The sequence below is a fragment of the Stegostoma tigrinum genome, chromosome 44 (genome assembly GCF_030684315.1).
Source record: "Stegostoma tigrinum isolate sSteTig4 chromosome 44, sSteTig4.hap1, whole genome shotgun sequence".
NCBI lineage: Eukaryota > Metazoa > Chordata > Chondrichthyes > Orectolobiformes > Stegostomatidae > Stegostoma > Stegostoma tigrinum.
In genome coordinates this window covers 10,281,237-10,303,355 of record NC_081397.1, presented here as the reverse complement: position 1 = coordinate 10,303,355, position 22,119 = coordinate 10,281,237, and the positions used below count along the sequence as shown (strand labels likewise).

The 22,119-nt window shown below is 44.6% G+C and overlaps 3 protein-coding genes across 8 annotated transcripts in view; 2 read left to right on the top strand and 1 right to left on the bottom strand.

Annotated features, from left to right (window-relative positions):
• The window catches only part of LOC132206966 (histone H2B-like), a 94,335-nt gene that overhangs the window by 36,139 nt on the left and 36,077 nt on the right, over positions 1 to 22,119 (top strand). Inside the window, exon 4 of one of the 6 annotated variants that reach the window (XM_059642108.1) lies at positions 8,991 to 11,335. The exons of the other annotated variants lie outside the window; for them this stretch is intronic. Within the exon in view, the coding sequence (XP_059498091.1) occupies positions 9,047 to 9,568 (522 nt within the window). The 5' untranslated portion in view covers positions 8,991 to 9,046 and the 3' untranslated portion in view covers positions 9,569 to 11,335. Of the gene's footprint in view, positions 1 to 8,990; positions 11,336 to 22,119 lie in introns of those variants that run through there. 6 annotated transcript variants of the gene reach the window in all.
• LOC132207056 (late histone H2A.2.2-like) lies at positions 11,646 to 12,059 on the top strand. The gene has a single exon (XM_059642248.1). It carries the CDS (start codon positions 11,667 to 11,669, stop codon positions 12,057 to 12,059), a length of 393 nt encoding a protein of 130 aa, XP_059498231.1. The 5' UTR covers positions 11,646 to 11,666.
• Positions 14,078 to 14,427, bottom strand: LOC132207042 (histone H4). Its single transcript, XM_059642233.1, has one exon. It carries the CDS (start codon positions 14,408 to 14,410, stop codon positions 14,099 to 14,101), a length of 312 nt encoding a protein of 103 aa, XP_059498216.1. The 5' UTR covers positions 14,411 to 14,427; the 3' UTR covers positions 14,078 to 14,098.

Genomic DNA, 22,119 nt, shown 5'->3' with positions numbered 1-22,119 from the left:
TTTTTAAGATACTAAACATTAAGAGAGAAAAAAAGAGTAGAAAATGAGGCTGGAGAAGAACTAACAAAGAAATGGTGGTGGAACTGAATAGGTACCTTGCATTAGCCTTCACAGTAGAAGACCATCAGCAACAACACCAGAACTTCAAAAGAGTTTGGGGCAGAGGTGAGGTTTGTGGTTATCATCAAGGGGGAGGTTCTGGTGAAGGCGAAAAGCCTGAAAGTGGATAAATCACGGACAGGCTACACCCCAGAGTTCAGAAGGAGATGTCTGAGAAAATTGTAAACGTATTGGTGGTGATCTGTCAGGAATCACTGGAGTCAGGGAGGGTCCTAGAGGACTTGAGAGTAGCTAATCCAACACCATGGTTTAAGAAGAGAGGCTAAGCCTGACCTCGGTCATTGGTAAGATTTTAGAGATCATTATTAAGAATGAGGTGGTGGAATACGTGGAAGTGCATGATAAAATAATGCAGAGTCTGCACAGCTGCATCAAAGAGATGTCATCCCTGACAAATCTGTTAGAATTCTTTGAGGAGGTCATGACTAAGCTAGGAAAGGATATCCAGTGGACATGAACACTTTGAATTTCCAGAAAGCCTTTGACAAGAGGCTGTGAAAGAAGATAGGAGCTCATGGTGTCAGGGGCAAAGTACTGGCATGGATATGGGATTGGCAGACTGCCAGGAACTCGGTTTTTTGTCAGGATGGCAGCAGGTGCCTAGTGGTGTTCCACAGGGGTCAGCATTACAACCACAACTATTCAGGTTATACATTAATGATCAGGAAGAAGGAACTCAGAACATTGGTGTTGGGTTTGCTATTGACACAAAGACAGGTGGAGGGACATGTAGTACCGAGGAAGCAAGCAAGCTAGGAGAGTAGGCAAAGAAGTGACAGATACAACATGGGAAAGTGTGAGGTTATACATTTTGGAGGAAAATTAGAGGCACAGATTATTTTCTGAGCGAAGAATACCTTCAGAAATCTGAAGAGCAAAGTAACATGGGAATCCTTGTTGAGGATTCTCTTAAGGTTAACATACAGGTTCAGCTGGCAGTTAGGAAGTCAAATGTGATGTTAGCATTCATATCAAAAGGGCAAGGATACAAGAGCAGATCTGTACTGCTTTAGGAATATCATGAGAAGTTTTGCAAACCATATCGGAGGATGGATGGGCTGGCATTGGAGGGGGTGCAGAAGAAGTTTACAAGAATGATCCTGAGGATGAATGATGTGTAGTTGAGGACACTGGGTCTGTATTCATTGGAGTTTAGAAGGATGATTGGTAATTCAAACCTACAGGATACTGAGAGCTGTGGATCGAGCAGACAAGCAGAAGCTGTTTCCACTAGTAAGGGAGACTAAAACCCAAGAGCACAATCGAGGTGAAGGGATGACATTTTGGAACTGAGATAAGGAATTTGTTTCAGCCACAAACTGGTGACCCTGTAGAACTTATTGCTGCAGAGGGCTGTGGAGGCCAAGTCAGTGAGTGTACTTCAGGCAGAAATAGATACGTTCTTGATCAGTGAGGGGGTCAAGGGCAGAAGGCAGGAGAACAGGGTTGAGAAACATGATCAAATAGTGGGAGCAGACTCAATGATGTAAATGACCTAATTCTGCCCCTATATCTTACTGTCTTATGGCACCCACAAGTCACTGCCCATCATTTAAATAAAGGCCTGTTTATTCCTACTCTTTGTTTCTATCTGCAAACAGTATCCTACCCATCTCAGTACACTACCCCAATCCCGGGCGCTTTAGCTTTACACACTGGTATCTTCCGTTGGAATTTGTCAAAAGCCTTCTCAAAGTCCAAATAAAGCACAACCACTGACTCCCCCTCATCAACTCCACTATTTATTTCCTTGAAGAATTCCTGGAGATTTGGACAGCATCATTTCCCATTTGGACATCCATACCGCCTCTGTCCAACCCAGCCCCTGCTTTCCGAGTGCTCTGTATTAAATATTTTATTCAATATCAAACCACCACAGAAAAGTCCAAAGGGAATGAAAATGGTCAGAGCACCAAGCATTAACCCAGGTAGCACATGCAGCAAAGACACACATTCCCTCATCTGTCCTGTAAACATCTCCTTCGTGCAAACTTGGAACAATATTGCAGTTCGTGCCAATTGTTGCTGTGTCAAAATTCTCGGGAATGCCTCGGTTTAGTGGTAATTCAGAAATTCAGGGAATCCAGGCTTGAAATCCGCCATGACTGTCTAAATTATATATCTCAACCCTGTGCCTCTCAATCTCCTCTGCTCCAGAAAAAAATCCAGTCTGCCCAACTTTTCTTCATAACTAAAGCTTTCCATCTGAGACAGCTTTCTGATAAATCTCCTCTGTGCTGTGTCCAGTGAAATCACATCCCTCCTATTCTGTTGATTTCGGAGCTGTGCACAACACTCTCGCTGGGGCCGCAGCAACTGTATATGCAGTTCCAGCATAACCTCCTCGCTCCCAAACTCTGTGCCTCGACTAACAAAGGCAAGTGTCTCATTTGGTTTCTAACCCCTTTCGCGAGCTGTTCTCTTACCTTAAGGGACAGATGGGCAAATAATGCAAGGTCCCTCTGATCCTTAGTCCTACATTGTTTGTCATGTACTCCATTCACTTGTTTGCCCTGCCCATGTGCATTGCCTCACATGTACCTGAATTGAATTCCAGTTGCTACTGATCAGCCAGTCCGTATCCTCCCATAATCTGAGAACAAAAGAATTAGCAGCAGGAGTAGCAATTCAGCCATTTAATAAAATTGTGGCTGATCTCACCCCACGCCAACTGCACTTTCCTGCTGGCAGCCCATACACTCCCAACCCATTGTTAATTACCCATTAAATTACATTGAACATAGAACACTACAGACAGCCCAGGCCCTTTGGCCCTCGATGTTGCACCAACCTGTGAAACCAAACTGAAGCCCATCCAATCTACATTATTCCATGATTACCCATATGTTTATCCAATGACCATTTAAATGTCCTTAAACTTGATGAGTCGACTACTGTTGCAGGCAGGGCATTCCACACCCTTACTACTCTCTGAGTAAAGAACCTACCTCTGAAATCTGTCCTATACTTAACACCCTTTAATTTAAAGCGATGTCCCCTCGTGCTAGCCATCTCCATCCAAGGAAAAAGGCTCTCACTTTCCACACTATCTAATCCTCTGATCATCTTGTTTGTCTCTATTAGGTCACCTCTTAACCTTCTTCTCTCTGATGAAAACATCCTCAAGTCCCTCAGCCTTTCCTCATAAGATCCTCCCTCCATAGCAGGCAACATCCTGGTAAAACTCCTCTGGACACTTTTCTAATGTTTACGCATCCTTCCTATCATGTGGCGACCAGAACTGTACACAATACTCCAACTGTAGCCTACCACAGCTTTGTACAGCTGCAACATGACCTCATGGCTCCGAAAATCAATCCCTCTACCAATAAAATCGAATACGCTGTATGCCTTCTTAACAACCCTATCAACCCGGGTGGTAACTTTCAGGGATCTGTGCACATGGACACTGAGCTCTCTCTGCTCATCCACACGACCAAGAATCTTACCATTAGCCCAGTACTTTGTATTCCTGTTACAGGATGTCCTAGGATGGCTACGTTGTCCCATTCAAATTGGTGTCACTCTTTGCCCATGTGTATTGAGATGAATGATAGTTGGCCATGTCCCTTGGTAGCTGGATGGTGATTATGAATGCTGATGTCTAGTTTGCAACAGGTTTACCCTATGTAATGTTTATGGCGATCCTTTCATAGTCTTGTAAATAACTTATAACATCTTATAAATATTGTATCTTGTAAATAATATTGGTTCTGTCGGTCGTGGTTGGCGGATCCTTTATTCTCATCAGTAGCTGTTGGTTTGTGGGGGCAATCATGATTCCTACTGGGCGGTGTAATCTAGTGATCATTTCTGGCATGCCGTTAATGTATGGCAGGGTCACTAGTATCTCGACGTGTTGTGTCTTTCTGTTGTCATCTGTTTTGTAGTTATTGGAAATGACACTTGGGATGATTGCTGTTGTAGTTGAGTACCTGATCTGTATGAATTACAAACCTTAATAACTATGCTTTCAGACTCTCAGAACTGAAACTGACAGATACAGATTGATAACGAAACATTCCTGTTGCAAAGCAGTGTCATGGATAGACTGATAATTTCAGAAACACGTTCAGAGTAGAAACTGACAGGAAGAGAATGGTATCTATACTCAGGTACCTACTTACCAGAAACTGACAGGAACAGGTTGATGATCACACTCCTAGTTTCTCATAGCGTAAACTGACAGGTATAGATTTATGACGACACTCAAGTATTCACAGAGCAGAATCTCATTGTTACATGTTGAAAACTGCACTCACAAATTCATCTCACAGAAACTGACATGTACAGATTGATAATTAAACTGTCATATTGACATAGCAGAAACAGAGAATGAACTCACACATTCACACAGCAGGAAGTGAATAGTATGGATTGATAACGGCATTTTCACATTCATATTGCAGAAACTGAGAGGCATCAATGAATAACAACACTCTCATAGTCAAGTCTGACAAACTGACGGGGACAGGGTGATCACTACACTGTCTCATTGCAGTGCATTAACTGACGGTACAGGATGATGATGGACTCATACATTCACATAACAGAGACAGACAGATAACTGCATTCATTCACTTAACACAAACTGTGTGGACGATGTTGACAACTGCGCTCTCAGATTCACAGACCAGAAACTAACAGATACAAATTAAAACTGCACTCATACATTCACTAATCAGAAACTGAAAGGTCTAGGTAGATATTTACACTCGCATATTCACACAGCAAATACTGTCATGAGCAGACTGATCATAACACTCTGTCTCCCACAGCATAACCTGACAGGCTCACTTTGATGACTACACACATTCACTGAGCAGAAAACACCAGGGATGAATTGATAACTAAACTTTCAGATGGACATTGCAGAGACTGACTGACCTAGAACGATAACGACACTCACCTTCTCGCAGCAGAAAATGTCAGGAACAGGTTGATAACTACGGTCACATATTGATATTACATTGTCTTTCAGGTTACACTTAGGTTGACATGTATAGAACTTGACAGAGACAGACAGATAACTACACTCCCTTATTCACATTGTACATACTGACCAGATCAGCCTGACAATTACACTTTCATACTTGCATATTGGAAAGTTGTCAGTTATAGATTGATAATTGTGCTCAAATAGTCACCTGGCAGATACTAACATCACATTGATAGCTAAAGTGAAATGTTGTAATAGCAGAAACAAGAGAGACTGAAAATGACATTCACAGTCACAGAGCTTAAAACAAATATTGACACACCAGAAGGTGACAGGTACAGATTGACATCCAAACTCTCATATTCAGATACCAGAAAATGGCAGGTACAAATTGATACCCATACCCACACTCCCATATGCACAGAGAAACTGAGAGGGAAAGACTGATAAAAGCAATCAGACATTCACATAGCAGAGCCTGGCAGCAACAGAATGATAAATAACTCTTGCATTCTTATAACAGAAACAGTCATGGATTGACTGAAAATTTATTCATCGAGCATAACCTGACAGGTACAGAGTGATAACTGCTGCCAAACATTCAGAGCGCAGACAAAAATGTACAGATTGATAACTAACCTCACATTTTCATATGACAGGAAACTGAAGGGGACATATGAGTGAATACACTCATGAGGAATACATTGGGTTTAAGCTATCAGACTCAGGTGAATCTCTAGATAGCTCCAAAAAGTGTAAGAGAACACTTGAGAGGGAAATCAGAAGGTCAAAAAGAGGGTATGAGATGGATCTGGCAGATTAGGGTAAAGATAATCCCAAGAGGTTCTACAGCTATATTAAGAGTAAAAGGGTGGCTCAGGAGAGAAAATGTCCCTTTAAAGGTCAACATGGTGATCTATGTGTGGAGCCACAGCAGATCGCGGTGCCAGGGGAGGGGATTTTTAATGAATATTTCATCTCCGTGTTTACTAAGGAGAGAACCATGGATGCTAAGGAAATAAGAGAAACAAGTGGAGATATTTTTAGACTGCATACATATTACCAGAGAGGAGGTGTTTGCAGCCTTAGATCACATTGAGGTGGATGAATTCCCGAGGCCTGATCAAGTCTGTCCTTGGATGATGTGGGAGGCTAGGAAAGAAATTGCAGAGACCGTGCAGAGATTTCTGCTTCATTTTTAGCCACTGGTGAAGTTCTGGAAGACTGGAGGGTGGGTAATGTTGTTCCATTGTTTAGGAAAGGTAGCAAAGACAAGCCAGGGAACTACAGGCCAGTGAGCCTGATGTCAGTGAGAGGTAAGCTATCGGAGAGGATAGTGAGGGACAGAATCAACCAACTTTGGATCGTCAATGTCTGATTAGGGATAGCCTGCAAGGATTTGCGAGTTGGAAGTCATGTCTGACAAATGTTTGAGTTTTTTAAAGAGGTAACCATTTGGATAGATAAGCGTCGGGAGTGGATGTTGTCTGTGTGGACTTTAGTAAGACCTTTGACAAAGTCCTGCATGGCTAGACAGTGAGGAGGTTTAGTTGCATGGCTCACAGGAGGAGTTAGCTAAATGGATTCAAAATGTACTTGATGGTAGGGAGCTGAGGGTGATGGTTGAAGGTTGTTTCTTGGACTGGAGGCCTGTGACTAATGGTGTGCCGCAACGGTTGGTGCTGTGACCTTAGTTATGTGTCATTTATATAAATGATCCGGATGTGAATGTACAAGTTAAGATTGGTAAGTTTGCCAATGAACAATATTAGAAGGTATTGTTGATAGCAAGGAAGTTTGTCAAAAATAACAGAGGGATCTTGATCAGATGGGTAAGTGGGCTGAGGATTGGAAAATGCAATTCAATTCAGATAAGTGTGAGGTTTTGCACTTTGGAAAGTCAAACCAAGGTAGGACTTGCACAGTAAGTGTTCCGGTCCTGAGGAGTGTTGTGGAACAGAGGCATCTGGGAATACAAGTACATGGTTCATTGAAAGTGATGTCAGAAGTGGGCAGGGTAGTGAAGAAAGCATTCAGCATGCTGTCCTTCATTGGGTGGAACATTGAGTACAAGAGTTGGGACGTACGTTACAGTTGTAGAAGTTGCTGGTAAGGCCACATTTGGAGGATCATGTACAGTTTGGTCATCCTGTTATAGGAAAGTCATTGTTAAACTGGAAAGTGTGCAAAAAAGATTTACGAGGATGTTGCCAGGGCAAGGAAGCCTCAGTTATAGGGAGTGATTAGCCAGGAGAGTACTTTATTCCTTGGAACATAGGAGAATGAGGTATGACCTTATTGATGTGTGTTACATCATCAGAGGACAGTTAGGATGAATGCATACAGTGTATTTTTTCTGCAAGAATAGGGAATTGAAAACTAGAGGGCAAAGGTATAAGAAGGACATGAGAGAGTGGTGCATATGTGGAATAGGTGATCAGAGAAAGTGGTTGAGGCAGGTACAATAGGAACATTGAAAAAAACATTTGAATAGCAAGGGTTTAGAGGGACATGGACCAAATTCAGGCAATTGGAACTAGCTGAATCGGCACTGTGGTCAACATGAACCAGTTTGACCTACAGTGCCTTTCTCCATGCTGTATGACTGTATGACCTCAGACAACAATGGGACCTTTGATCGAAGAACCACTGGGCTGGGGATTGTCAGATGGAGTTAAATCTTGATAAGCATGAAGTGCTACATTTTGTCAGGGAAGATCAGGGCAGGACTGGCAGGCTCCAGGTAAGCTCCAGGGAAGCCAAACCAAAGGGTCTTTGAGTGCAGGTTCATAGCTCCTTACAATAGAATTACAGATAGACAGGTCAGCAAAGAAGGCATTTCATACACTTGCCTTTATTGGTCAGTGCATTGAATGTATGGTTTGGGAGGTCATGTTGCTGCTGTACAGAACATTGGTTCGGCTACTTTTGAGAAACTGCATTTGGGTCTTGTGTCCCCTTAAAATGGGGAAGGGTTTTTTTAAAACTCGAAAGGGTTCAGAAAATGTTTAAAAGATTGTTGCCATGGCCGGAGACTTGGCCTTTCGGGAAAGACTGAATAGACAGGGCTTACTGGGGCTTGTTTTCCATGGATTGTTGGACGCTGAGTGGAGACCTTGCAGAAGATTATAAAATTATGAGGGGCATGGATAGGGTGAATAATCAAGTTCTTTTGCCCAGAGTAGAGGAATCCCTAACTAGAGGGCATGGGTTTCAGGTGAGAGGTGAGAAAAATAACCTAAGGTGGGCAACATTTGCTCGCAGTGGGTAGTGCATAATTGGACTGAACTGCCAAAGGAAGTGGTGGAGGATGGGACAATTACAACGTTTAAAAGGCTTCTGGATGGTTTCAGGATGAGAAGGGTTTAGAGCGATATCGGCCAAATGCTGGTAAATGGGACTAGATTAATTTACGAAATCTGATCATTAAGGCCGAGGTGGACCCAAGAGTGCTATCCATCTCTATGACAGTATGACAGGAACAGATTGTGAGAGAGTGATAATCATTCACACTGCATAAACAGACTGGGACAGATAGATAACTGCAGAGATAATGGGAACTGCAGATGCTGGAGATTCCAAGATAATAAAATGTGAGGCTGGATGAACACAGCAGGCCAAGCAGCATCTCAGGAACTGCACTCGCATTTTCACATAGGAGACACTGACAGACATTGGACAAACTATCCCTCAATAAGCCTGAATCTCTCAATGACACAAGTGCCCTGTGGAACTCAGGGAGAGATGAAACAAAATAATATGTTATGCACAAAAGACTGTCATGAGCAGAATAAAACACACTGCCACATTTAAAATCTCACAGATACTGTGTTCCAGATATAATTAAATGACAATAACCAGTTGATTTTCGAGTGAGTTAGGAGTCAGATCCGTGTTCAAAATTTGGTTTGTGTCTCGCATTTCGTTGCAGATCCTGACAGATTCACATTGTGTCCCAAACTAACCAATCACAGAGAGGCTGCTGTCATGCTTGACATTCTTTTAAACTACCCAATCATGAATAAGACTTTCCCTCATCCCTCATTAGCATTGCTGACGCGATCAGGCTATAAAAAGCGAGCTCCGAGCCCGCTTTCGCTTATTTTGTGTCTGAAAGTGACTGTCAGTATGGCAGATGAGAAGAAAGCACAGCAAGCCTCCAAGAAGGGCGCCAAGAAAATCATCAAGAAGGCGCCGGGGAAAGCCGGCAAGAAAAGGAAACGATCCAGGAAAGAAAGTTACTCTATCTACATCTACAAAGTGCTGAAGCAGGTTCACCCCGACACCGGCATCTCCTCCAAGGCGATGAGCATCATGAACTCGTTCGTCAAGGATATTTTCGAGCGTATCGCGGGGGAGGCTTCCCGCCTGGCCCATTACAACAAGCGCAGCACCATCAGCTCCCGGGAGATCCAGACCGCGGTGCGGCTGCTGCTGCCCGGGGAGCTGGCCAAGCACGCCGTGTCGGAGGGTACAAAGGCGGTGACCAAGTACACCAGCTCCAAGTGAGACCCCACATTGTGCTGAGAAAAACACATCCAAAACCCAACGGCTCTTTTAAGAGCCACCCACAACTTCTCTGAAACGGCTGAACCACGTTAAGTTTGCGAAATATTTTCGGTTTGTATTATTAATGTCCCTAGGCTTTACGTGCGTTGTACAAGTTTATGGGTGGACCCTGATCTGCCCTTTAGTTTCAGTTGCGGCCATACCCTGTCTCGTTTCCCCGTATCTGCAACGAGCATAATTATCGCCAGTGAGTCATATTTTAGCAACTTCCGTTTCATTCGCGTTCCTCTTTAACACTTGATCACCCCGAAACAAAATTAACTTCTAATCCCATGAATAGAGTTTACAATCTACTGTTTTTTTTTCTTTTAATAATAAAGAACAAGAACAACTGCCGAATTGCGATTGTGCCTGAAGTCTGATGAAGAGCAATAGGGGGAGGGCAACTTCAAGCTGTTGTTTAAAGTTTGAACGCGTTCATCCGAAAGGATGTTGTGCAAGGTTTAATCAATATTCGGTGTGCACTTGAAAAATTGAAATTAAGTTGCAGAATGCCGTGCTTTTGTAGTTGTTTTCCTGGTTCCTAACTTCAGAAAATTCTCATCAAGTGCAGAAATGGACAGATGCGATGAAGAAACAGTGTGTCAAGTATTCATTTGCAACGTCAATGTAATTAAGCTTATAAACGAAAATTTTAATTATTCATTCCTCCTCCTCTTGTACACTGGAGGGTTTTTCAAACTAATCGCGGTGGGTTCTGAACCCCGAAATCCAACTGTGGCAACCAAAATGAAATGACCTCTTATTTGAGTTCGACGAATAGAAATATCTTGCGATTTCAGTTTAATTTCAATTCTAAATTTCTACGCGGGATTTGTGATTTTCTTTTCTCAAAATGCAGTACGTGGGGCTTTCTGCTTTCGCTTGGAGGCTTTCAAAATGAACCGAGATCAAGCGGAAACCTGATCTATCACAATAAGGGCCACTTTACGAAATTGTCTGAAGACTGTGCTGCCCATTAATGCGCTCAGCCGGATGAACGTTGCCTGATGCCTTATCAATATGTTGGGGAGCGTTTAAAACGTGAAATACAAAAACAGAAGCGGACGTTGGCGCTTTGTTTTATTTTGTTTCTGCCTGTTCGGAAAACTCCACTCAAATCAGAAATGGGTGGATTCAATTAGGTCAGGGAGTGAGAAAGAGAGATGGAGTGAAGCATCCATTTGTAATCTAAAAGGCAATTAAATCGTAAGCATTTACGCACTATTCTGTGAAAAACGTCTTCCTCGTCTTGTCCAGATTGGCGGGCTTTTCAAATTCTGAAAGAAGACGGTTGATGATTTGGCGCCGGTCTTTTACAACAGTTCACACACTGAGGATTTTTTTTCAGATCTCCCCGCGTGTTCTCTCCGGTTTTGCGGAAAACTCGATATGAGGCTTTCTGCTGTCGGCGGGAGAATTTCGACCTGAAATGAAACTAGAACATTTGCATCGCAAACGTAGAACTATTGTTGAAGTGCAGCCGACAGCTATAGGCAGGGCGATTTTAAAAATATTATCCAAAGCACTGATACTCACACACGGAATAAATGAGTAGAATTCGATCAAAAAAGCCCGGTGCTGATGTAAAATAGTATCTACGCAGGGAATGGATTTCGTGCGTTTTTTTTTCTTTCTGTTTATTTGTAAAGTTCGAGGAAACAATCCTTTCAAGATCACAAATACAGATGGAAGGAGGCTAGGGAATGACTGAAATTGTGTGAATCATGTCGGTATATTCTAAAAGTAAACTACTTCAAATAAATAAGCATTATTCTTTGTTTGCCTTCTTACTGTTTGGTATATATTGGCGGGCTTTTCGAGTTTGAAAGAAAGCGGTTGATGATTTGGCGCCGGGATTTTCCGGCCTCCTCCCCGGGCCCTCTCCGGATTGGTGAGGGAAGCAGATATCTGATTGGGCATTGAAATGACATTCGGAGATTCTGAACAATGTGACCAATCAGCAATGGCCGCACCCCCATTCCTCCCGAAGGTATAAGAGGGCGGGATGTGGCCGCATTGCAGCATCTTCTGTGAAAGTGTTTGTGAGTTTGTGGCGATGTCTGGGAGAGGAAAGGGCGGTGGCGGGAAAGTTCGGTCGAAGGCGAAGTCCCGGTCATCCCGGGCTGGGCTGCAGTTCCCGGTGGGCCGTGTTCACAGGCTCCTGAGAAAGGGTAACTATGCTGAGCGTGTGGGTGCCGGAGCGCCGGTCTATCTGGCTGCGGTGCTCGAGTACCTGACGGCTGAAATCCTCGAGCTGGCCGGGAACGCGGCCCGGGACAACAAGAAGACCCGCATCATCCCCAGGCACCTCCAGCTGGCCGTGCGCAACGACGAGGAGCTCAACAAGCTGCTGGGAGGGGTGACTATCGCTCAGGGTGGGGTGCTGCCTAATATCCAGGCCGTGCTGCTGCCCAAGAAAACCTCCGCTGCGGGCGCCACTAAAAAGTGAAGAGACCGTTCTGTAACCTGACAACCCAAAGGCTCTTTTCAGAGCCACTCCCAACATCAGTGAAAAGCAGCTAGACTGTCACAGCTGGCTAACTAATTTTGATTTTATGTGCAAACCGGGGCCTCCAAATACGCAAAAATAGTCCGTTTTGTTTTCGCTTTAACAGTGATAAAACTAGAACGGGACGAATCAAGTTGGAGGTTTCGCTGTCGGGACAGCGACTTTAAATAGTGACTCAAAAAAGTATCCCCATCCATCCGGTGGCAGGGAACAAGAGACATGGAATAGCTCGGTGCCAGAAAGAGGCCATTCGAGACAGAACCGACCAGCCTCAGAGGATCGAATACACTAGTGGGAGATTTGGGCAAAACTACAAAAATCATTTGTATCAGAGATAATGGGAACTGCAGATGCTGGAGATTCCAAGATAATAAAATGTGAGGCTGGATGAACACAGCAGGCCAAGCAGCATCGCAGGAGCACAAAAGCTGACGTTTCGGGCCTAGACCCTTCATCAGAGAGGGGGATGGGGGGAGGGAACTGGAATAAATAGGGAGAGAGGGGGAGGCGGACCGAAGATGGAGAGTAAAGAAGATAGGTGGAGAGAGTGTAGGTGGGGAGGTAGGGAGGGGATGTCATTTGTATGTTGTGGTGGGGTTTGAATTTTGGCGATTGTTACCCACCATCCTCCTCCGCCAAGTTCAGTTAGAGCTGGGGAAACGCCACGGGAAGCAATTCGCACACAGGCGGTTCCATTGGAAATGTATAAGTTATAAAATATGGAGTGCAGTACTTGAATGTGTTGTGATTACTGAAAATTTATAAACCTGATTGTCCCGAGTTGCATCGTCTGTAGTATGAATTCGTGCATCTCACAGACCTATTCAGTTTCTGCAACTCCCGTTGCATTGAGACATCAATAGCACGCTCTGCGTTTACATGAACTGAAGTCCACAGTGCCTGACGATTGCTGCTCTTTCGGGACAGTTTAGTGGGTCTGAAAAGAGCCGTTGTGTTTCTCGGGGTGAATGTACAGGGCCGGGCACGCTCCGTTTAGGCGCGCTCCCCGCGGATCCGCCGGGCCAGCTGGATGTCTTTGGGCATGATGGTGACCCGTTTGGCGTGGATGGCACACAGGTTGGTGACCTCAAACAGCCCCACCAGGTAAGCCTCGCTGGCCTCCTGCAGGGCCATTACGGCCGAGCTCTGGAAGCGCAGGTCGGTCTTGAAGTCCTGAGCGATCTCCCGTACCAGGCGCTGGAACGGCAGTTTGCGGATCAGCAGCTCGGTGGATTTCTGGTAGCGGCGGATCTCCCGCAGAGCCACCGTGCCGGGCCTGTAGCGATGAGGCTTCTTCACTCCGCCCGTGGCCGGAGCGCTCTTGCGGACCGCTTTGGTCGCCAGCTGCTTGCGGGGAGCTTTCCCTCCGGTGGATTTGCGCGCTGTCTGCTTGGTTCTAGCCATTCTCTGCAACACACACACAGGCTGCGGTTATCAATGCTGAACTTGATGCGGCGCTGCCTATTTAAGAGGATGGAGAGCCCGCCCTAGAGCTGGGATTTGTTCGAGTCCCGTCCCTCAAATCCCCGAGAAACAGCCACTGAAGGACAGAAAAGGCAGTAAAATAATTATTGTAGGCTGGATTGGTTAACTTCAAATGACAGTTGGTCAATTTCAAATCGCCCGCCGATTTCAGCCTGACCTTACAAAATATTAAAAAGTCCCATGCGCCTGCGCCTAAGATTATATCTTATGCTTCACAAAATTTTCTTGTGAACCTAACTTGCAGTCAGCGCGGAGAGGGCTCTGAATCATTTCCTGACCATCTCTAACAGGCAGGTGGAATGAACACGCCACTAAAACCTCGGCACGGCTACCAGAATCAAAACTGAACAAATTATCATTCCTGGGAGCGTCATTAAAAGTCGCTGCACCAGCCCTATGTGCTGGTTCCCCATCCTCAGGTCTCCGCTCTCAGGCGGAGGGTTGGGGTGGCTCTGAAAAGAGCCTTTGGGTTCGCTGGAAAAGGGACGATTTGCTCAGCCGCCGAATCCATACAGAGTGCGGCCCTGGCGTTTCAGAGCGTACACCACATCCATGGCAGTCACCGTCTTGCGCTTGGCGTGCTCAGTGTAGGTCACCGCATCCCTGATCACATTCTCCAGGAAAACCTTCAGCACCCCGCGGGTCTCCTCGTAGATCAAGCCCGAGATGCGCTTGACCCCGCCACGGCGAGCCAGGCGCCGGATGGCTGGTTTCGTGATGCCCTGGATGTTATCACGGAGCACTTTGCGGTGCCTCTTCGCTCCGCCTTTTCCCAGGCCTTTGCCTCCTTTCCCTCTCCCAGACATCACGCTTCTTCACTCCAATCGCTGCCGACTGAGAGCCGAGCTGCCTCACCTTCCTTTTTTATACTGCCTGCCCCGACCTGACTGAGAAACAGCTGACAGAAAGTGAGAGGCTGGCAGAAAACTGAGTGACAGGCAGAGAAATGTCCAGCTCCGCCTCCAGCTTACTGCCGCCCCCAACTGGATCTGGAACTAAACCTTTTCTCCACAAGGGCAGTGAACACAAGGCCCGGCAGAAAACCTGCAGACCCAAACTTGTGTTCAAAGATAATAAAACCTGGATATTTTAAAAGCAAGATGACAAAGTGTGAAGCTGGATGAACACAGCAGGCCAAGCAGCATCTCAGGAGCACAAAACCTGATATCACTGATACAATTTTAAAAGCAGTTGTGAAACAATCAAAAGCCCATGTCCTGGCCTTCCTTTCAGAAGACAGCATGTCAGCTTCCATTTCACAGATAGCAGGAACTGCAGATGCTGTAGAATCCGACAGTCAGTTTCCATTGCTCCCGGTGAATCAGACAAAATCATTTCTTGGGGACTGTGTTGTGAAGCGGGGTTTCTGCGCCAGTGTTACTGACTCCCTGAATATGTGAAATAGAAATGGACAGGAACTGAAACTGACATTTCCACAGCCATCATAACAAAGTGTGGGGCTGGATGAACACAGCAGGCCAAGCAGCATCTTAGGAGCTCAAAATCTGACATTTTGGGCCGAGACCCTTCATCCAGCCATTTCACTTTCCACAGCCATGTCACATTCCTCAATGACTGCCTCTGGTTCAGGCTTACCCCACGTGGATTACGACTCAAGTTTCATCCCTCATGTTTTGAATCCTCCCAGGAGCATATATACCTCCATAATGTTCAACGTTTCACGGACAGCTGCTCTCACCACATCCTGAGATCCACCCTGAGTGCCATGTGGCGGCACATGCATACTCTCAACCTCTCTCTCCAACAGCATCGTAACACACTGGCTCAGGGCTGCTCCACTCCCCAGTTCCACTTCATCCTCCACAGACAACAAAATGTGAGGCTGGATGAACACAGCAGGCCAAGCAGCATCTCAGGAGCACGGATGCTGCTTGGCCTGCTGTGTTCATCCAGCCTCACGTTTTGTTGTCTTGGATTCTCCAGCATCTGCAGTTCCCATTATCTCTGATACCACTTCATCCTCCGACTCATTTGTCGTGCTAACAAGGGACTTTTTTTTTCTTTTCCTTTCAGGCAATAAGGCCCACAAGATGCACCAACTCAAAACCACTCATGGCTCTCTGGGACCTACCTCTCCTTCCCTTCCCTCTGACTCTATCCCCTCCCCCAAACTCTTCACCTCCTGCCAGGTATTCACCATCCCTCCTAACCTTCTGCTCTCCGATGCTGGATGCTCTGTACTCAACAAAGGCCTCAGCTTTATTTCTCTGCATCCAGTTCTGAGGAAAGGGCACTGGGCCTGAATCGTTAACTCCTTTTTTTTCCCTCCATAGGTGCTGCCAAACCTGACCTTTTCCAACAACTTTGTTTTTGTTCATGAACTGCAACTGCACCCGAACTGATGGTCAGTTAAAATGAGAGGGGGAACCTCACACTGATTCCTTGTAGAATGTGTGAGAAGAGCTGGGTGTAAATGAAGCCGAGAAAGTGTGTTTTGAGTTATTCAAATCAATTAATGTCCGTATCTCCACCGGAACTGGGACAGGGATCCTTTGATCCGGGCCCAGCTCTCTCCTGAGAGATGTCGGTGTCTCTGACAGGAGCTTTTGGGTTCAGGTGGTTACATGTTGCACCGACAGGTTCATTTCTTTGCTGCTTTCTTGGTAACTTCGGTTTTCAGCTTGGCCTTCACTTCAGTGAGCGTTTCCAATGTTTTCAATTGTATTTGCTCCTCCTGCTCTGACAGTGAACAGTACAAAATCAATCCCAACCGGAGATCAGCTGTTCTCCACTAAACAGAGACACACAGATGGTGCAGTTTCTCAGCATGGGGGGTATGTAGCTAACCACTGTCAAGATGAGTGTGTGCCCGGACAGACTTTCTGAGAGGAGAAGGAATAGTGATGACCCCACTGTAATACAAGAGGATTGTTCTCAGGGTCAGTGCAACATGTCCAATTCTGTTCACTATCACTCACATTAACCTATACAATACCAGTGAGATTTGGGATTGTAGTGGGGGGTTGTAGTGATAGAGCTTGCTGTTAGGGTGGATGGAGGTTATATCAAGTCTGATCAGTGTGTGAGTGTAAAACTGTGTCACAGAGTCGTGCAGTAAGGCATTCTTTGACTTGGGACTCAGCATCATTGTATCCTCCACTGTCAACATCCTGGGAGCTACCATGAAGGACAAATTGAACCGGACTCACCCGATAAATGCATTGGCTACAAGAACAGGGCCAAGGCTATGGATACTGCAGCAAGTAACTTCCCTCCTGATTTCTCAAACCTGTCCAAAATCTCCAACATTCAAGTCAGGAATGTAAAGGTTTCCCCCCTGTAGCCCCCATTACCTGTATTAGTGCAGCTCCAACTGCACACAGCAAGCAAGGTACTATCCACGAAAAAGCTGCTCCTGTTTAATTGGCACCACATTCACAAACATCCACTCTCTCAAATATAAAATTAGATAGCACCTACCAAACCCACAACTACTTCCATCTTGAAAGACAGCAGCAGCAGGTTCATGGGAACTGCACGATCTGCAAGATCTTCTCTAAGACACTCACCATCCTGACTTGGAAGTATATTGGCCGTTCAGTCTGTGTCAATCCGTGAAAATCCTGCAATTCCCTGACTAATGGCAATGTGGGCCAACCTACAGCTCAGAGATTGCAACGGTTCAGGAAGGCAGTTCACTACCGCCTTCTCACGGGCATTTCAGGAGGGTCAATCAATGCTCAGACCAGTCAGTGATGTCCACAGTTGGCATTTTTTTTTCTTTGAAATGTCTGCATTATTCTTGCTCTGTCCAAATGTTCTTCTCTCTGTTAGGCTCTATCCTAACATTTATTCCAAACCCCATCACACTCCCCTTTTATCTGCATATAAACTGACGTTTTCCCAGCCACCATCAAATCTGCGGAAAGGTCACTGGACCCAGAATGTTAATTTTGTTCCTTTTTCCTTCGAAGATGCTGCCACACATTGAACCGCTCCAGGCCATTTGGCTCAACAAGTCCTCATCGCCCGCTGAAGAGCACCCTATCCAGACCTATTCCCCTACCCTTTATTTCTCATGTCTAATCCACCAAACCTAAACATCTCTGGGCACCACGGGCAATTTAGCATAGCCAATCCACCTAGCTTGCACACCTTTGGAATGCGGGAGGAAACAGGAGCATTCAAAATTATGCTCTAACTTTTATTCTATATGAAAACAGTAAGGAAGGTGACATGAGCAGAACAAAACATTGGCACATAGTTCACAATTATGCGCCTAATCTGCAGCACGCTTCATAGAATCATCATAGAATCCTTACAATGTGAAAACAGATACTTCGGCCCAACTAAAATTCCACACCGACCCACTGAACAGCAGCCCCTCCCAGAACCATTGCACCGCCATTTCCCTTTGTCACACACAACCCAGAGGAGCGCATGCGTGAGGCCCTCCCCCAGCGCTGCCATTGACTCAGTGAGTGGAAGAAGTTTGTTTGAAACAGGCCGCAATGGAGAGACCAGCGCCCAGGGAAGCGAGGGAACAGCAGGCTCCTTCCAGCAGCGCATCGAGATATGAGTCTGGGACACAGAGGGGGCTCCGAGACCGGCGTTGATTCGGGCTCAGTTCAGGGAGAACCGGGGGCTGTTGGTAAGAGGCGGAGCGGAGCAGGAACTGGTCCCGGAACTTGGAGTGAGCGGCCTGGGGGCGGGGAGAGAGAAGCCTTTCTCGGGCTGTGTGTGGGCCTGCGGAGGGAGACACAGCGGCAAGAAGCTGCTGCTGGGGGTCAGGCTTGTGCTTTTCATCCTCTAAACTGGGATGGACATAGTGCCGTGAACAGTGGAAACACAGACTAGAGGCATGTTATAACCCTGAAAAGGACAGGTATTTGAGTCCCCAGGTTACATTTCTCACCTGAAACATTTAAAATAGCGCCCTTTGTTCTTCCTTTTCACAGGTAGTGTGTTGTGAGCTGGATATTGAACTGTGTATGCATGCCTGTTTCTTCGGATAGCCCCATGTATGAAAGTACAGTTGTTGCTCAGTTTCTGATTCTCACTCAGTTGATTTCGAATTATTTCAGGAAAAAAAAAGTACCATGAGAATTCCCAGAAAAGGAGCAGATCTGGAGAACAGGGAATAAAGCCTCTGGTTCTGTTCAATTTGCTAGTTTTCTTCTTTTAAAAACAGACACACGTCCCAATGATTATGAACTTGATGTTATGTTGATTAGTTCAATACGGCCAGACTTTCTGTATGTTGACTTCCTCCAGGCAAATACTTGAAGCACCAGGATGATGTTGTATTTCCTCGGTACAAAGCCAAGTCTGACCAGTTACTGCTAACAATCAGCAGGTATGTAGCCCACTGACGTTGACACAAGTTTTGAAGATGGATAGACTGATTGGTCATCCGAAATAGACACTCAGGAACAGCATTAAATCTGCATTTTATAAGGGCATTTTCAAAGTTACAATCAAGACAAACAATAGATCATGCTGTAACATAGTTTCAACAGCCATACCTCAGTGAGATGTTAAGTACAGAAATGGGAAGAACCCGTGCAACAAGAGTTACTAAAGTGGATGAAACATGTTTATATGAAGTTTATCAGTGACTGAGAAGGACAGAATTAATCCTTTGATGAATAATTCTCTCCTCCTCTCACTCTCACACACACACACTCTGACTGACTGAAGGTGTATGTTACAATGTGGAACAACTAAATTGTTTTGTGTTCACTGCAAATCATAGAAAATGATAGACTCAAAATGATCTCCACTAACACCCTCAAGTTACAGAACTCTGCAGCACAAGAGAAAGGCCCGTCAGCCCATTGCGTCTGCACCTTTTTTTTCAATGAACAACTTTTAAAATCCCAATCAGCCAGCATTCTATTTCCATGAATGTATTGAGGCTGAAGAGGAACTGCTATCCTCACCCTTATCATTTCTTCACCTTACAGGAGTTAATATTTCTTTTTTTTTCTTCAGTCTGGCAAGAAACATTGTGTATCTCTTTGAATTTTTTGTTTCAATTTTCTACAAAGGGCTTGATGTTCATGTCAACCTTCCCTACAGCACAATCACATTAGTCCTCATGGTACGGACAAATGTCAGTGTAATATTAATCCCTCAGTCATACAGAGTCAGTGAATATCTACTGTATCTGAGATGGTTGCCGACATCACGAAGCTAGCACTGCAGCTATTCGCAGGCTGATAACTGGAGAAATAATGTCAAATTGGCACTAACAGACACTGGCAGTGAGTGGAAGAAGTTCACAATTCCAACAATTACTGGAAACTAGTATGCAGAATGTAATGTCCCAGTGCAGGCACAGTGGGCTGAATGGTCTGCTTCCACGCTGCACCTCACCTTGATTCTGATCCTGGTGATGAAGTAAATGATATTCTGTTGTATAGAGTATTAGTTTAAAAATGTAACATAGAAATAGACAGACAGGTGCAAAACAAAATCTTTAAGAAAGAGCACTAACGATGTCCAATACAAAAAAAAATGAATCTAAATGTCTCATTGATACTACTGAAACCTGAAAAAACAAATCCCGTACTGAGACAGAGAATCAGCATATGATACAATCGGTATATAAAACCCACACTCAGCACACAAACTGTAAATTGTGTTGTTGATTCAGAATGGTTCTCATAGGAAATCAGTCCCATTTGTATGACCCCTCCTAGATCCTGCCAACTGATAACGAACTAAGAAGTCTCAAAATGCCGAAGAGATTGAAATCCAGTCTCAACGCCGTATTACCTGTGTCAGAATGTGTTGCATATTCACAGAGAATATTACTGGTTGCAAGAGAATCAAGGCACATTGATACACAACAGTAGAAACTGACAGATACGGATTGATACCTACACTGACTCATTCACATTTCAGAAACACACAAAAGAAAATTGATGATGAATCACATATTCACATTCAAATAACAGAAACTGACAGGCATGGACTGATAATTTGACTTGGCCATTCACACAGCAGAAACTGACTGGAGAGATGGGGAAATGCAGCCTCACATTTATGTTGCAGATACTGACAGCAAGAATAATGTTGTTACACACAAATTCACAGAATAAAAACTGACTGTTACACATTGATAAATGCATTTGCCTATTCAAAGCCAGAAACTCATAGGTGGAAATTGATGGGTAAAATCACACATTCCCAAAGCAGAATGATTGTTTGTAATAGTCTTGGTTTCAAATAACTGATCGGGCACAGATTGGTAACTTCACTCACCGATGCACAGAGCAGAAACTGACAGGCATAGACCAATAACTACACTCATCTGCTGCCGTAGGTACTGATTGACAATGACATGTACATATTCACACAGAAGAAACTGACAGGTATTCACTGATAACTAAACTCATATATTGACATAACAGAAACTGCAAGTGATAGACTGAGAATTACACAAACATATTCACAAAGCAGAGGCTGAAAGTGTACAGATTGATAACTACACAAACATATTCACACAGCAGTCTGAGAGGGATAGACTGATTGTTAAACTCACATAGACAGAGCAGAAACTGACAGGCAGAAATCAGCAGTGAAACTCTCATTCTTTTAGCTGAAACTGACAGGTAGAGATCAATAACTAAATCCTCACGTTCACAAACCAGAAACTGATAGGGGCAGAATAATAATGACATTGACATCTGCACGTAGAAGAAACTGACATGGACAGAATAAAAATATCACTCCCAGGCTCATTTGACATCATCTGAGTTGTTTTGTTCTGTACATCCTTGCTGACTGTGATCGGCCTGTACTGCTCGTAAACAGAGCATTTCACTGTCTCTCGCTACATTTGAATTTATTAAAAAAAATTAACAGAGCATATACTGACAGGTATATATTTGTAACTACACTGACGCATTCAACAAGAGGGAGCTGACAGATATAGATGGACAACGAAACTCGCATATCCATATACCCACTAGCAGTATGTAGTCCCACTCATGCAGCTGTATCAGTGTTGGTTAGCTTTTGGATCTCACTCAACCGGGTATTCGAATTTTAAGAAAAGAAAATAGACAAGGAGAAGCTCAGGCTAGGAGTAGAATCAGACCGTGGTTCTGTTCAAATAAATAGCTCAAAACAAACAATCCTAATGAATAATTAACTGAATGTTACATTGGCAATATCACTCTGATCAATCTCAACTGATGTTAGTTTACAGGAGGTATTCCTTCTTCCTCCAGGCCAATACTTGAAGGACCAGGACAATTTAGTGTTTTCTCAGTTCGAAGCCAATTGTGACCAGCATCTTACAACAACCACCAGGTATGTTGCACTGTCAGAGCATAGAATATCCTAGCCACAGTGATAGCAGATTCAATGTCACACATTGAATGCAATTTCCAGAGAGATGTGTTCTAACCAAGAGTCAAACACCATTGAGGAAATACCAGTGTATATGTCTTATCTGTACCGTCACTTCCAGCCACCCAGTTCTAAACAATTTCACTTTGGAGGAATGACAGACTGAATCCTCATCCAAAATATATACACAGGA

Bases quoted from the DNA above. Each gene is read 5' to 3' on its own strand.
- LOC132207042 (XM_059642233.1), bottom strand. From the start codon at position 14,410: ATGTCTGGGAGAGGGAAAGGAGGCAAAGGCCTGGGAAAAGGCGGAGCG.
- LOC132207056 (XM_059642248.1), top strand. From the start codon at position 11,667: ATGTCTGGGAGAGGAAAGGGCGGTGGCGGGAAAGTTCGGTCGAAGGCG.